This window comes from Triticum aestivum, chromosome 6B (assembly GCF_018294505.1).
Source record: "Triticum aestivum cultivar Chinese Spring chromosome 6B, IWGSC CS RefSeq v2.1, whole genome shotgun sequence".
Lineage (NCBI taxonomy): Eukaryota > Viridiplantae > Streptophyta > Magnoliopsida > Poales > Poaceae > Triticum > Triticum aestivum.
Genome location: NC_057810.1, coordinates 690,060,252 through 690,077,965, shown reverse-complemented (window position 1 = coordinate 690,077,965; position 17,714 = coordinate 690,060,252). Strand labels below are relative to the sequence as shown.

Here is a 17,714-nt window from a genome sequence, read left to right as displayed (position 1 = left end):
GTAGACATGACCTAGAACTGTTTCCGGTCAATAACCAATAGTGGAACCTGGATGTTCATATTGGCTCCTACATATTCTACGAAGATCTTTATTGGTCAAACTGCATAACAACATACGTTGTTCCCTTTGTCATCAGTATGTTACTTGCCCGAGATTCGATCGTCGGTATCCAATACCTAGTTCAATCTCGTTACCGGCAAGTCTCTTTACTCGTTCCATAATACATCATCCCACAACTAACTCATTTGTTGCAATGCTTGCAAGGCTTTAAGTGATGTGTATTACCGAGAGGGCCCAGAGATACCTCTCTGACAATCGGAGTGACAAAACCTAATCTCGAAATACGCCAACCCAACATGTACCTTCGGAGATACCTGTAGAGCACCTTTATAATCACCCAGTTACGTTGTGACGTTTGGTAGCACACAAAGTGTTCCTCCGGTAAACGGGAGTTGCACAATCTCATAGTTGTAGGAACTTTGTATAAGTCATGAAGAAAGCAATAGCAACATACTAAACGATCAAGTGCTAAGCTAACGGAATGGGTCAAGTCAATCACATCATTCTCCTAATGTTGTGATCCTGTTAATCAAATGACAACTCTTTTGTCCATGGCTAGGAAACTTAACCATCTTTGATTCACGAGCTAGTCAAGTAGAGGCATACTAGTGACACTATGTTTGTCTATGTATTCACACATGTATTATGTTTCCGGTTAATACAATTCTAGCATGAATAATAAACATTTATCATGAAATAAGGAAATAAATAATAACTTTATTATTGCCTCTAGGGCATATTTCCTTCAGTCTCCCACTTGCACTAGAGTCAATAATCTAGTTCACATCACCATGTGATTTAACACCAATATTCACATATGTATGTCATTAATACCCATAGTTCACATCATCATGTGATCAACGCCCAAAGGGTTTACTAGAGTCAATAATCTAGTTTACATGTCTATGTGATTAACACCCAAAGAGTACTAAGGTATGATCATGTTTTGCTCATGAGAGAAGTTTAGTCAACGGGTCTGTCACATTCAGAGCCGTATGTATTTTGCAAATATTCTATGTCTACAATGCTCTACACGGAGCTACTCTAGCTAATTGCTCCCACTTTCAATATGTATCCAGATTAAGACTTAGAGTCATCTGGATCAGTGCCAAAACATGTATCGACGTAACCCTTTACGACGAACCTTTTGTCACCTCCATAATCGAGAAACATATCCTTATTCCACTAAGGATAATTTTGACCAATGTCCAGTGATCTACTCCTAGATCACTATTGTACTCCCTTGCCAAACCAGGGCAGAGTATACAATAGGTCTGGTCCATAGCATGGCATACTTTTATAGAACCTATGACTGAAGCATAGGGAATGACTTTCATTCTCTTTCTATTTTCTGCTGTGGTCAGGATTTGAGTCTTACTCAATTTCACACCTTGTTACACAGGCAAGAAACTCTTTCTTTGAGTGTTCCATTTTGAACTACTTCGAAATCTTGCCAAGGTATGTACTCATTGAAAAAACTTTTCAAGCGTCTTTGATCTATCTCTATAGATCTTGATGCTCAATATGTAAGCAGCTTCACCGAGGTCTTTCTTTGAAAAAACTCCTTTCAAACTCTCCTTTATGCTTTGCAGAATAATTCTACATTATTTCCGATCAACAATATGTCATTCACATATACTTATCAGAAATCCTGTAGTGCTCCCACTCACTTTCTTGTAAATACAGGCTTCACCGCAAGTCTGTATAAAACTATATGTTTTGATCAACTCATCAAAGCATATATTCCAACTCCGAGATGCTTGCACCAGTCCATAGATGGATCGCTGGAGCTTGCACATTTTGTTAACACCTTTAGGATTGACAAAACTTTCTGGTTGCATCATATACAACTCTTCTTAAATAAATCCATTAAGGAATGCAATTTTGTCTATCCATTTGCTAGATTTCATAAAAATGCGGCAATTTCTAACATGATTCAGACAGACTTAAGCATAGATACAGTGAGAAACTCTCATCGTAGTCAACACTTTGACCTTGTCGAAAACCTTTTGCGACAATTTTAGCTTTCTAGATAGTAACACTACTATCAGCGTCCGTCTTCCTCTTGAAGATCCATTTATTCTTAATGTCTCGCCGATCATTGGGCAAGTCAATCAAAGTCCATACTTTGTTTTTATACATGGATCTTATCTCAGATCTCATGGCCTCAAGCCATTTTGCGAAATCTGGGCTCACCATCGCTTCTTCATAGTTCGTAGGTTCGTCATGGTCTAGTAACATAACTTCCAGAACAGGATTACCATACCATTCTGGTGTGGATCTTACTTTGGAAGACCTACGAGGTTCTGTAGTAACTTAATCTGAAGTTTCATGATCATCATCATTAACTTCCTCACTAATTGGTGTAGTAGTCACATGAATAGATTTCTGTGATGAACTACTTTCAAATAAGGGAGCAGGTACAATTACCTCATCAATTTCTACTTTCCTCCCACTCACTTCTTTCGAGAGAAACTCCTTCTCTAGAAAGGATCCATTCTTAGCAACGAATGTTTTGCCTTTGGATTTGTGATAGAAGGAGTACCCAACAGTTTCCTTTGGGTATTCTATGAAGACGCACTTCTCCGATTTGGGTTCGAGCTTATCAGGTTGAAACTTTTTCATATAAGCATCGCAACTCCAAACTTTAAGAAACGACAGCTTAGGTTTACTGCTAAACCGTAGTTCATACGGTGTCGTCTCAACGGATTTAGATGGTGCCCTATTAAACGTGAATGCAGTTGTCTCTAATGCATAACCCCAAAACGATAGTGGTAAACCGATAAGAGACATCATAGATCGCACTATATCCAGTAAAGTACGATTACGACGTTCGGACACACCATTACATTGTGGTGTTCCAGATGGCGTGAGTTGCGAAACTATTTCACATTGTTTTTAATTGATGACCAAACTCGTAACTCAAATATTCATCTCCACGATCAGATCGCAGAAACTTTATTTTCTTATTACGATGATTTTCTACTTCACTCTGAAATTCTTTGAACCTTTCAACTATTTCAGACTTATGTTTCATCAAGTAGATATACCCATATCTGCTTAAATCATCTGTGAAGGTCAGAAAATAACGATACTCGCCACGAGCCTTAATACTCATTGGTCTGCATACATCAGTATGTATTATTTCCAACAAGTTTGTTGCTCGTTCCATTGTTCCGAAGAACGGAGTTTTAGTCATCTTGCCCAAAAGGCACGGTTCGCAAGCATCAAATGATTCATAACCAAGTGATTCCGAAAATCCATCTTTATGGAGTTTCTTCATGCGCTTTACACCGATATGACCCAAACGACAGTGCCACAAATAAGTTGCACTATCATTATTAACTTTGCATCTTTTGGCATCAATATTATGAATATGTGTATCACTACGATCGAGATCCAATAAACTATTTTCATTGGGTGTATGACCATTGAAGGTTTTATTCATGTAAACAGAACAACAATTATTCTCTGACTTTAAATGAATAACCGTATTGCAATAAACATGATCAAATCATATTCATGCTCAACGCAAACACCAAATAACATTTATTTAGGTTCAACACTAATCCCAAAAGTATAGGGAGTGTGCGATGATGATCATATCAATCTTGAAACTACTTTCAACACTCATCGTCACTTCACCCTTAACTAGTTTCTGTTTATTCTGCAACTCCCGTTTCGAGTTACTACTCTTAGCAACTGAACCGGTACCAAGTACCGAGGGGTTGCTATAAACACTAGTAAAGTACACATCAATAACATGTATATCAAATATACATTTGTTCACTTTGCCATCCTTCTTATCTGCCAAATACTTGGGGTAGTTCTGCTTCCAGTGACCAGTTCCTTTGCAGTAGAAGCACTTAGTCTCAGGCTTAGGTCCAGACTTGGGCTTCTTCACTTGAGCAGCAACTTGCTTACCGTTCTTCTTGAAGTTTACTTCTATCCCTTTGCCCTTTTCTTGAAACTAGTGGTCTTGTTAACCATCAACACTTGATGTTCTTTCTTGATTTCTACCTTCATCGATTTCATCATCATGAAAAACTCGGGAATCATTTTCATCATCCCTTGCATACTATAGTTCATCACGAAGTTCTACTAACTTGGTGATGGTTACTAGAGAATTCTGTCAATCACTATCTTATCTGGAAGATTAACTCCCACTTGATTCAAGCAATTGTAGTATCCAGACAATCTGAGCACATGCTCACTAGTTGAGCGATTCTCCTCCATCTTTTAGCTATAGTACTTGTTGGAGACTTCATATCTCTCAACTCAGGTATTTGCTTGAAATATTAACTTCAATTCCTGGAACATCTCATATGGTCCATGATGTTCAAAACATCTTTGAAGTCTCGACTCTAAGCCATAAAGTATGGTGCACAAAACTATCAAGTAGTCATCATATTGAGCTAGCCAAACGTTCATAACGTCTGCATCTGCTCTTGCAATAGGTCTGTCACCTAGCGGTGCATTAAGGACATAATTCTCCTGTGCAGCAATGAGGATAAACCTCAGATCACGGATCCAATCCGCATCATTGCTACTAACATTTTTCAACACAATTTTCTCTAGGAACATATCAAAATAAACATATGAAAGCAACAACGCAAGCTATTGATCTTACAACATAATTTGCAAAATACTACCAGGACTAAGTTCATGATAAATTAAAGTTCAATTAATCATATTACTTAAAAACTCCCACTTAGACAGACATCTATCTAGTCATCTAAGTGATCACGTGATCCAAATCAACTAAACCATAACCGATCATCACGTGAGATGGAGTAGTTTTCAATGGTGAACATCTCTATGTTGATCATATCTACTATATGATTCACGCTCGACCTTCGGTCTCCGTGTTCCGAGGCCATATCTGCATATGCTAGGCTCGTCAAGTTTAACCTGAGTATTCTGCGTGTGCAAAACTGGCTTGCACCCGTTGTAGATGGACGTAGAGCTTATCACACCCGATCATCACGTGGTGTCTGGGCACGACGAACTTTGGCAACGGTGCATACTCAGGGAGAACACTTCTTGATAATTTTTAGTGAGAGATCATCTTAAACTGCTACCGTCAATCAAAGCAAGATAAGATGCATAAAGGATAAATCTCACATGCAATCAATATAAGTGATATGATATGGCCATCATCATCTTGTGCTCGTGATCTCCATCTTCGAAGCACCGTCATGATCACCATCGTCACCGGCGTGACACCTTGATCTCCATCGTAGCGTCGTTGTCGTTTACGCCACCTATTGCTTCTACGACTATCGCTATCGCTTAGTGATAAAGTAAAGCAATTACAGGGCGTTTGCATTTCATACAATAAAGCGACAACCATATGGCTCCTGCCAGTTGCCGATAACTTCGGTTACAAAACATGATCATCTCATACAATAAAATATAGCATCACGTCTTGACCATATCACATCACAACATGCCCTGCAAAAACAAGTTAGACGTCCTCTACTTCGTTGTTGCAAGTTTTACGTGGCTGCTACGGGCTTAGCAAGAACCGTTCTTACCTACGCATCAAAACCACAACGATAGTTCGTCAAGTTAGTGTTGTTTTAACCTTCACAAGGATCGGGCGTAGCCACACTCGATTCAGCTAAAGTGAGAGAGAGAGACACCCGTCAGTCACCTTTAAGCACGAGTGCTCGTAACGGTGAAACCAGTCTCGCGTAAGCGTACGCGTAATGTCGGTCCGGGCCGCTTCATCTCACAATACCGCCGAACCAAAGTATAACATGCTGGTAAGCAGTATGACTTGTATCGCCCACAACTCACTTGTGTTCGACTCGTGCATATGACATCTACGCATAAAACCTAGGCTCGGATGCCACTGTTGGGGAACGTAGTAATTTAAAAAAAAAATCCTACGCACACGCAAGATCATGGTGATGGCATAGCAACGAGAGAGGAGAGTGTTGTCCACGTACCCTCATAGACCGTAAGCGGAAGCGTTATGACAACGCAGTTGATGTAGTCGTACGTCTTCACGATTCGACCGATCCAAGCACCGAACGTACGGCACCTCCGTGTTTTGCACACGTTCAGCTCGATGATGTTCCCCGGGCTCCAATCCAGCAAAGCGTCGGGGATGAGTTCCGTTAGCACGACGGCGTGGTGACGATGATGATGTTCTACCGGCGCAGGGCTTCGCCTAAACTCCGCGACGATATGACCGAGGTGGAATATGGTGAAGGGGGGCACCGCACACGGCTAAGGAACGATCCGTAGATCAACTTGTGTGTCTATGGGGTGCCCCCTGCCCCCGTATATAAAGGAGTGGAGGAGGGGAGGGTCGGCCCTCTCTATGGCGCGCCCTAGGGGAGTCCTACTCCCACCGGGAGTAGGATTCCCCCTTTCCTAGTCCAACTAGGAGTCCTTCCATGTAGTAGGAGTAGGAGACAAGGAAGGGGAAGAGAGAAGGGAAGGAAGGAGGGGGTGCGGCCCCTCCCCCTAGTCCAATTCGGACTAGGCCATGGGGGGGCGCGCGGCCTGCCCTAGGCAGCCCCTCTCTCTTTCCCATATGGCCCAATAAGGCCCAAACTTCTCCCCGGCGAATTCCCGTAACTCTCCGGTACTCCGATAAATACCCGAATCACTCGGAACCTTTCCGAACTCCGAATATAGTCGTACAATATATCGATCTTTACGTCTCGACCATTTCGAGACTCCTCGTCATGTCCCCGATCTCATCTGGGACTCCGAACTCCTTCGGTGCATCAAAACTCATAAACTCATAATATAACTGTCATCGAAACCTTAAGCGTGCGGACCCTACGGGTTCGAGAACTATGTAGACATGACCTAGAACTGTTTCCGGTCAATAACCAATAGTGGAACCTGGATGCTCATATTGGCTCCTACATATTCTACGAAGATCTTTATCGGTCAAACCGCATAACAACATATGTTGTTCCCTTTGTCATCAGTATGTTACTTGCCCGAGATTCGATCGTCGGTATCCAATACCTAGTTCAATCTCGTTACCGGCAAGTCTCTTTACTCGTTCCGTAATACATCATCCCATAACTAACTCATTAGTTGCAATGCTTGCAAGGCTTTAAGTGATGTGTATTACCAAGAGGGCCCAGAGATACCTCTCCGACAATCGGAGTGACAAAACCTAATCTCGAAATACGCCAACCCAACATGTACCTTCGGAGACACCTGTAGAGCACCTTTATAATCACCCAGTTACGTTGTGATGTTTGGTAGCACACAAAGTGTTCCTCCGGTAAACGGGAGTTGCACAATCTCATAGTTGTAGGAACTTTGTATAAGTTATGAAGAAAGCAATAGCAACATACTAAACGATCAAGTGCTAAGCTAACGGAATGGGTCAAGTCAATCACATCATTCTCCTAATGTTGTGATCCCGTTAATCAAATGACAATTCTTTTGTCCATGGCTAGGAAACTTAACCATCTTTGATTCACGAGCTAGTCAAGTAGAGGCATACTAGTGACACTATGTTTGTCTATGTATTCACACATGTATTATGTTTCCGGTTAATACAATTCTAGCATGAATAATAAACATTTATCATGAAATAAGGAAATAAATAATAACTTTATTATTGCCTCTAGGGCATATTTCCTTCACCTCGTACTTCTGTGTAAACCCTATTTGATGAAATGAAATATCTCTTTCCCTCTAAAAACAAATCATTGGGTTGATTCCTCCCTTTGGATTATCGTCGTGGCAGCACTACTGGTCCTCTGGTATATGTCCAATAGCGCCATGACACGACAATCAGTTGGGGTGGCGGCGACAACTAAGAGCATGGTTAATAGTAGAGCCAACCAGAGAAGAAGAGTGAAGCCAACAACCAAATCATGAAGGACTTAGGGGCTACTGACGATACCATGCCCCCAGGGTATAGTCATGCAGGATCATAGAGGCTTGGCAGCCATGGGGCGGCACAGGCCCATGACTCAGGGTCCACATACTATACGGGGAGCATCATCACGTTGACGCACAAGACAAGATCATCTACAAGACGTAGAATACTTTCCTTAGCTAGGACAACTCCCAACCGACTCGGCTGATGTCACCCTACCCTTGACCTTGTATATAAGGACAGGCAGGGACCCTGACCAGTACTTGATAATCTCGTCAGAACCTAAAGTCCTAAACCATAATACCTCTCGGTATACGTCTTGTACGCAACACAAGCGCTAGCTAGTTATCATAGAGGCTAGAGCAATCAATCCAATTAAGCAGAAAGCACAATAGTACCTCAACCCGAGGGCTTGAACCTAGGTAAATCTCTCCTTGCGTACACCATCCGCATCACTTGCATCTCCGCGACCCCATCATGAATTCCGTCAGGAAAATACCACGACACACCCATCCTTCCTGAACGAGGCACCCCACTAGCGCAAAGTTTCCATCCTCTGATATGCTAGTGTACGATACAGATCTATACGCCCAGGGTGCTGCAACCCTTTTTCAGGTAACCGTATATGAGCCGAAATTGCTTTTGGAATGGATAGAGAGGAACTAATGGATGTGTAGGCTAGCGAGATCATCTGGACCCCATAGCCAAAACGCCGCTCCCCTTAAGATAGTCTTGTCATACACTAGAGTTTGGCTACATTTATCGATGTTTTCTTTCATAATTAAACCCACATTGTTTTTAGCAAAAGAACTAAACCTACATGATAAGGTGGCAACATGCGATCGGAGCAGAAGGAAGCCCACAACAAAATTTAGGGGGATTAGTATTAGTTAGGGCTCATTTGGTGACCATGGGAAACGTAGGGATCCCGGCCTGATCCCAGGGATAAAACAACACAAGGTCAACTCACCCAAGGAACTCGGATGAGTCAATTGGTCGGAGCTAGGGGAAGGGAAATCTTGGCCCATCCCTGCTGAAACCCTGGGGTAGAAAAAAACTACCCTAGACTCGTGGGAGGAAATCTCCATCTCCCTCGCGTCGTGCGGTCACTCTCGTTGGTAGTTACACCGCCGTATAACACGCTCGATCATATCATGCACCTCTCCAGGCCCCAAATGGCGATGCAAATTTTCCGCAGGGTTCTAATTTTGTCAATAATATTTCACCCAGGGCCTCTCTTCCCCGAGAATATCTCCCCTGCTAGCCAAACAAAGCCTTAGTAGGGGAGAGTTTGGAAGGGTTTCCATAGGGGTGGCCTGTTAAACCGGATCATACCTTGGGCCGGGTATAGTTTTGAGTCAGGCGTGACAGCTTGATCTTCTTAAAATCCCAAGTCCGAGCCTAGCCCGAAACACAAAACATGTGAACAATGTACTTCTATTTAATTTATTTTAATCCCCCCTAAAAACTTAACTTAATCCATTAAAATGGTAATTCAATTTTATTTTTAGCTTATATAAATCAATTGCATACCAATAAAATATTGATTTTACCATGTTTGGGCTTTTTTCGGATAGACAAGTTGAGCTTGAGCCCAGCCTAGATATCAGGTTGTCTGGCCTGGTCACTGGGCTGGTTGACAGCTAGGAGCTGACGTGGACCTGACGGGTGGGCCCTCCAAGTCATAAGCAGGCTTAAAATGTAACCGTTCGGTAACTAGGTTTTTTGGAACAGCGAATCAATTTTGTGATAGCTTTTTAAAAGATTAAGAAAAGTGATAGTTTTTTGTAACCCTAGCCTGTAATATGGCAATTTTTTTGCTATATACTCGAAGTACTCATACATGTAGGATATATGAGCACACGTTCAAGTAGTAGGTGTGACGTGAGTGTTATACGTCAGCGTATACGTGTACACTGACCGATACGTTTCTGAAAAGAAAAAAAGGGAAAAACGAAAACGTCGCAGTCTTTGTTTGCTTTCACCCCCTCGATCGAGATGGAGATGAAGAGGAGAAGAAAAGTCTGGCAATGGCATAGTAGTAGTACAAGTGGAGACCCCGTGGAGCACGAGTGTGGAGTGGAGGGCTGGAGGCGGAGAGCAAGTGTTTTGTTTCCTCTCGGCATGCACACCGACGGGACAGCGGCACTGTGCACACCCACGCCGCGCTCACCACAACCATCCATACCTCTCGCCCGACCGGCTCAGCAGTGACGCACTTGGCATATTCGAGATAGCATAAAAGGCGGCCATCGGAACTCCTATCGCCTCATCGGTCGCCGTTGCAGCCACGACAACACAACACAGACGCACCACCACCACCCACTGAAGTTACTCAAGAACTAATTCTCCGGCCGGCCGGAAATCGCGCGCGTCAGTCAGGATGGCACCCACGGCGGCGGAGCAGCACACGAGGAAGGCGGTGGGGCTGGCGGCGCGCGACGCCTCCGGCCACCTCTCCCCGCTCGCCATCACCCGGAGGTGCGTACGCAACGCACGCAAGCTAGTCGCTAGCTCTCTCGTGCTTAAGGTTTTACACTTGTCCGGCGGTGTGGCCAGCACGCGGCACGCCTCCGCATGAGGCAGCGCCACCGTACGCCGTGCGACTATGCGTGGCCGGGCGCGCCGACGGACACGGCGGTGCCGTCCGATCCGAGTGTTCGCTAGCTTTCCCCTCATGTCCCGGCCCTTTGGTTGCACGCATGCATGGTTCCGTGGAATAATTTAATTTATTCTCGTTATTAAATTGTGGCGTAGCTGATGATGATTAGCTGTCCTGGATATCACGAAACTAATTAGCGAGATTCGAGCAATCCTCCGATGTTTTGAAGTAAAAAAAACTTCTTATGTTATGCGACAGAGAAAGTATGATTTTAGCGAATTTGTGCAGCCGTATATATTCTCCTTTGTCATCATGCAGATTCTCAGAATAGTCACTGTGGCATGTGAATTTGTTTCCCTGGATTTATCAGGGTGGTTATTAGGTTGCTTTCTGTGTTTTTTTAAATTCATCCTTAATTTGCAAATTGTACGAATTATCATATGTCCAGAGTATAACCGTAACAAACAGTATGAATCAGTGTCTGGTACGACCGTAACAAATTGTAGTATGAATAATGTGTCCAGTACAACCGTAGCGTCGACAACAACCTCTTTTCGTTTTGGAATCTTTAGGCGACGCCACTGTTAGTTGTAAAAGGCACATTGTACATGTGATGTGTCACTCTCAGTTACTTGTCACTATTAGCTTATAGTACAAGTCCTCTACTTCTGTGCGTGTGGCTTTTGCTCTTCCTATGTGTGGTATGAATCAGGCGGCTCATGTGGGCAAACCTCAATGGCATACCTGTCTCAGTGACTTCATTGATTAGCATTTTAGTAGGACTTGACATGCTAGGACTGGCCGGCAAAGAGGCTGTGGCGATTTTGATTTTGATTCTTTTTGTTATTACCTTATTTGGATTGAAACTTCTTGATCACAAGAGGATTTAGTCCTTAGTTTTTTGTAGAACTTTTGCTAGAGAATGAGCTATGCAATTTAATCATCATCAATAGTTTTAGCCTCATTTGATGCAATCATGCAAATGTACGACCACAAGATTGCCATGGAAAATCATTTGATATTTATCACTTACATATATCCATATAAAGTAATGCTACCAACATGTGGGCAAACCGTACGTACCCATTAAGAAGTAGTTTGCAATAGGGAATAAAAGGCTCCTGTAATTTGTAGTTGGTGCCAGTAGTTTTATGTTGCTAGTGTGCTATGAGCTGTATAAGGTGGTTGATGGACGGTAAGGATGTGCAGTCCTACCATTTGCTTTGCAAACTATTTTCTAAATTCTCTATTTTTCCAAATAGCTTTCCCTAATAATAAAGCACGGAGTGCTTCTGATAGTCCGTCGCATCTTTTTGCAGAAAACATGTGCCTTTTCTATTAATTAACCCGGAATCCATCTTTAAGTGAGAATGAATCCTTGTCTTGCATTTTACACAAACCCCCCTGCCTTTTATACTAATCAACCTCTGGTATGTATTTAAGTCAGCCGAATAATTTTTTTGTTTTAATAGAAAACCATCTGACTTTTCGGTTAATCAATCCGCAGTTTATCAAAAATAAAATTATACATATCTTTTAGACCATAACTCCGATTCTAACATGGTATATATGAAATTTGATTAGAAAAATACGTAGAATCTAAATATGATGTTTTTTAGTTGTTTAATATTTTTAAAATGTTGTTTTTAGTGCAAACTTAATATATAGTGCGCGATCTGAATTGCAAATAAACACCCATTAAAACCATATTGAGAGAAAATAAAACATGGATAACTACACATGCACACCTCTGAAAAACCTCGCGGGGAAAACAACATATTTCCATCTTATTCTGAGCGATTGTGCATGCGCGCGCGAGAAAGAGCGAGAGAGAGAGAGAGAGACGCCTTAGGACTGACCACATTCAAACACGTTTTCGTTGTGTGAGCACCGAGGCTACCGTTGGCAACACAAATGTGATGCCATGTGAAAATAAAGTGCGTGGATCTATTAGGGTCTTGAGTCATAATTATTGGGTTAAGGGTATGTGTTATTTTCTCTCCCGTTGCAATGCACGGGCTCTTTTGCTAGTTAATAATCATTAGGCAAGTCAGAACAATTTCTAAAATCTCTATTTTCCTAGAATTATGTGATTTTCTCAAACGAGTAAAATGATTTGTATGAAATTCAGTAGTTTGATTAGACAAAAAAATCAGCAAAACAGAAAGTTATCGTTTGCATGTATGACTGAATGTTTGGCTTTTGAACCTTGTTGATCATGTGGGTGTGGGTGAGTGTCTTTTGGCAACCTTGTTCTTGATAGATTCAGTTATCTAGAGCCAGACATCTGCCTCTTTGATAAAACATAAAAAACTGAGACTAGTTGCATCACCAAGCAATGAATTGAGTTGATAGATAAAACCATGGTTTACTAGTGAGATTTATTAGCCGGCTTTACACACTAGCATTTACTCTCTCCATTCCAAAATATTTAAAGTTCTACATTTAGTCTAAACTGAACTTCTTTAAGTTTGACAAATCTATAGAAAAATATATAAAGATTTTCATAACCAATTTGGTTTATTTAGTTAATCATAAAATATAGTTTCATACTACATACATTTGACTTTGTAGTTATTGGAAAATTTTCCTATAACTTGGTCAGACAACCTAGGAACTTCAAATCTTTTGGAACAGAGGTAGTACTACGTAATATCATTCCTTTTTATGTTGTTCATGTTTCTTATGATTCTTGCTTCAGGAGCACTGGAGATGACGATGTGGTGATCAAGATTCTGTACTGCGGGATCTGCCACTCTGACCTACACAGCATCAAGAACGAATGGAAGAATGCCAGGTATCCCATGATCCCTGGGCACGAGATCGCCGGCGAGGTCACTGAGGTCGGCAAGAATGTAACCAAGTTCAAGGCCGGTGACCGTGTGGGCGTCGGGTGCATGGTGAACTCATGCCAGTCTTGCGAGAGCTGCAACAAGGGCTTCGAGAACCACTGCCCAGGCATAATCCCCACCTACAACACGGTCGAGCTCGACGGCACCATCACCTACGGTGGCTACTCTGGCATGGTGGTGGTGCACGAGCGGTTCGTGGTCCGGTTCCCGGACACCATACCACTGGACAAGGGCGCGCCGTTGTTGTGTGCTGGCATAACCGTGTACAGCCCCATGAAGTACCACGGTCTGAACGTTCCCGGGATGCACCTCGGCATTTTGGGACTGGGCGGGCTGGGCCATGTTGCGGTCAAGTTTGGCAAGGCCTTCGGGATGAAGGTGACGGTGATCAGCTCGTCGCCGGGGAAGAAGGAGGAGGCCCTCGAGCGGCTAGGCGCCGATGCGTTCGTTGTCAGCAAGGATGCCGAGGAGATGAAGGTATGCGAAAATGTTGCGATCATAATTTAACAAAGCATGACCATAAACATATTGTTCTTTCTCTCTCCGGCGGAGAACAACATAGGAGATATGTGCCTACCAGGAAACAAATAGCGTATAGCGTCGCCCCTTAAGTTATGCTATTAGCGTGCTGGCATGGTTAATTTAAATGTGTCGTCTTTGCAGGCTGCAATGAGTACCATGGATGGCATCATAAACACGGTGTCTGCAAACATCCCCATGGCTCCTCTCTTGGGGCTACTGAAACCCAACGGCAAGATGATCATGGTTGGCCTCCCAGAGAAGCCTATGGAGATCTCCCCCTTTGCGCTGGTTGCCAGTAAGTCCTCCGACCTCACAAGCATAGCTATATATATCCTCTCTTGTCTAACAATTGTAGGAACCCGCGCATTGCATTATCAACCATAGGCATTTAGTTTTGTGCGTAACTGACTGGTACACATACTGACATACGTGTGGCTGATTTAATGTACAGTGAACAAGACCCTGGCCGGGAGCTGCATCGGCGGCATGAAGGACACCCAGGAGATGTTGGACCTCGCCGCCAAGCATGATGTGACGGCAGACATCGAGGTGATTGGAGCCGAGTACGTGAACACGGCCATGGAGCGCCTTGCCAAGGCCGACGTGAGGTATCGATTCGTCATCGACATCGGCAACACCCTCGACAAAGCCGCCGCCACCGCCTCCGAGTGACTCAGGATCTCTGTTTTTGTCAGCAGTAACAAGAGAGAAATTTATAATATTGTGTGTGAAAGCGTACGCCAGCAGGTATAGGCGCTACTTGTTGTACTAGTATAATATTTATATTATAATATTTATAATTTTATTATATGTGAAGGAAGACGTTACATGAATTCTTCTTGAGCTCTTTGCCAGATGTTGCATGATATCCCAAGAAAGAGTCATATGTTGTATACACCATCAGTTTTCGAACCGGGCTTTCCCCTAACATACTAACGTAAGTGGTTCTGTTATTTCAAAAAAATAAGTTGGAAGATAGTACAATATTGTGTATTAAAATGAAAACGCTATTTGTGGTCTTTAGCTATGTAGGAAGTGTAGAAAGTAAACACCATCGACTTGGACACCGTTCATTTTGATTACGCCCCTTGTACTACCAAAGTTGGTCCCTCCACCTGAGTATCTTTTCAGTTGAGGTGGCGCATAGTTTTTGTGCTTTTTCGCTTGCTTGACGGGAATACTCGGTGCATTGTTGAAAATTCAAAATGGTTGTTACTGGAAATTACTACTAGCTAGAGAAATCATGCATGCTAAAGTAATGAGATATCACCTGAGGAGGCAGACAGTGAACCAGTGGCTTCTTCTCATATGCTGCTTCTTTTGCTTCCATGTGGTGCTTACCAATTGATATTGTTGGAAATTAAAGAGCCAAACGACGCTAACGAGGAATAAGCAACCAAATAACCTCGTTTCTTAATACTCCTACATACATCATCTCATGCCTGGATTGTATTAGTATGAAATTTAGCCGGCATTGAACTGAATCTGAATGGGCCGGGCGGGCGGGTGAGAGTTAGTTAGAGTTATAGTGAGTGAGCTACCATGGTGGTAGGTTGGGGTGTCACATCCACACTCCACTGCCACACGTCCCACCAACACAGCTCAAATGGCTCAAGACCTCGCGCGTTGTCCCGTCCATGAGTTTGGCTTAATTCCTTTTTTTTTTGAGAATAGTGAGTTTGGCTTAATTCATGCATGTTACAATTGTAAAGTTTACATTAAGCTGCGAAAACTCAAGTGTGCGTGCTCGGTCTTGCGTCCTCGCGTCGTCCTATTCATGAGTTCGGCTTCATGCATATTGATGACGCGGACAAGACAAACGTGTAGGTGAATGGACATTCATATCCTTTCTGACTGGTCGGTTAGTAGAGTAGCGACCAAAAATATATATATCATTATATAGGATAACTGCTGTAGAGATAAACTGTACGAAGTTCCTAGAGCTCCTTGTGCGGCTTGTTGGAAAACCAACTGCCGGACCTGATTCATTGCCTTTTGTTTTTCAAAATAAAGGGTTTCGTTTTTAGACTTTTCTAATTATTACAAACTAATAGAAGTAGCATTAATCAAATTTGCTCATCAGTTGATTAAGCTGCGAAAACTCTTTAAGTGTACGTGATCGAGCTCACGTCCTCGCGCATCGTCCCGCTCATGAGTATGGCTTCATGCATATTAATGATGTAGACACAACAAGCGCAAAGTTTACATCAGGTGGTTACCTGCGGAAACTCTTTAAGCGTGTGTGCTCGAACTCATGTCCCTGCGTGTGGTCCCACTCATGATTTTGGCTCCATGCATATTGATAATGCATATAGAACGAGTGCAATTTGCATTAGGTGCTTAAGCTGCAAAAACTCCTAAGTGTGTGTGCTTTCGCTCACGTCCTCACGTGTTATCCCTGCCCATGCATTTGGTTTCGTGCATATTGATGGTGCATACACTAATAGAAAACAGGGCTTTCATCCAAACTTAATATATACATTAGTCCCGCTTGCATCACGAACCGGGAGTAATGTGAGCATTAGTCCCGGTTCGAGCGGCTAAGGCATCGGGAAGGCATTAGTCCCGGTTCAAATGGGACCTTTAGTCCCGGCTTGAGACACGAACCGGGACTAAAGGGTGCGATGCCCTTTAGTCCCGGTTCGTGTCTCAAACCGAGACTAAAGGTTAGACCTTTTGTCTCCGTTTGAGACACAAACCGGGACTAAAGGGTGCCCTTTAGTTCCAGTTCATGTCTCAAACCGGGACTAAAAGTTCAAACTCTACCCCCCCCCCCCCGGTTGGTGTATCACCTTTTCAGTTTTGTAAAAAACAAAAGAAAATGATAAAAACTTCAAAAATTAAAATTCTTCGAGATGTAGTTATGTTATTACATCTACTAGTTAGGAAATTTAAAAAACTTAAATTTGGACATGTTTTGCAAAAAGGTGTTATGAAAAAGTAAAACGGCCGTATCTTTTGCATTCGATGTCGAAAAAAAGACATCAAAAAAATAAGCACGAAAATCCGCATCCGATTTTAACGGCCATAGACTTGTTTGCAAATTTTTAGAATCCTCAAATTCTGAAAGGAAAAAAAGATATGCTCAAATTTTTGTTTTTTTACTTTTTGTTAAATCTAGTCAAACTATGGTCAGACTACTTATTCAAGAAATATTAGTGTTGACAAATAATTATTTTTAGTTTTTTGACTTTTGGTCAAACTATGGTCAAACTATGGTCAAATCTGGTCAAACTATGGTCAAACTACTTATTCAAGAAATATTAGTTTTACTAAATAATTATTGTTTTTTAGAATAATAGGTTCAAACTCAAATGATGCTTAATGCTCAAGTTCAACTCTAAGGGTTAATAGGATTGACAGCTTAGTATTGTTAGCAAAACAACAAGTGTAGACTTGGAAACTAGCGGGAATAGAACTGGAAAGTTTAGCGTGCTCAGGCTGGAGTAGTGAGAGGATGAGTGACCTGCCGGGAGGTTAGACGATTTGAAATGAGTGGTTCATAATTGAGCAGTGAGCAGTGATGAGAAGTAATTAGAGTGGGTGATTAGAGATTAAATTGTCAAATAATTCAGAAATTTGAAAATAAAAAGAAAAAAATTCAAAAAACCAGGACTAAAGGCCCTCTGAAACCGGGACTAAAGGCCCGTTTTCTACTAGTGAGGCAGGACAAGCGCAAAGTTTACATCAAGTGATTAAGCTGTGAAAACTCTTAAGCGTGCGTGCTCGCGCCCATGTCCTCTCGCATCGCCTCGCTCATGAGTTTGACTTCGCGCATATGTATGATGCAGACAATCACAGAAGTTTTTATCAA

General features: G+C 42.5%; 1 protein-coding gene across 1 annotated transcript; it reads left to right on the top strand.

Moving 5' to 3' along the window:
* Positions 1 to 10,165: 10,165 nt before the first annotated feature.
* On the top strand, positions 10,166 to 14,733 carry LOC123139303 (probable cinnamyl alcohol dehydrogenase 5). The gene is made up of 4 exons (XM_044559109.1): positions 10,166 to 10,405; positions 13,228 to 13,855; positions 14,042 to 14,195; positions 14,352 to 14,733. The coding sequence occupies exons 1-4, from the start codon at positions 10,308 to 10,310 to the stop codon at positions 14,570 to 14,572; spliced, it is 1,101 nt and encodes a 366-aa protein (XP_044415044.1). The 5' UTR covers positions 10,166 to 10,307; the 3' UTR covers positions 14,573 to 14,733.
* The last annotated feature ends 2,981 nt before the right edge of the window (positions 14,734 to 17,714 follow it).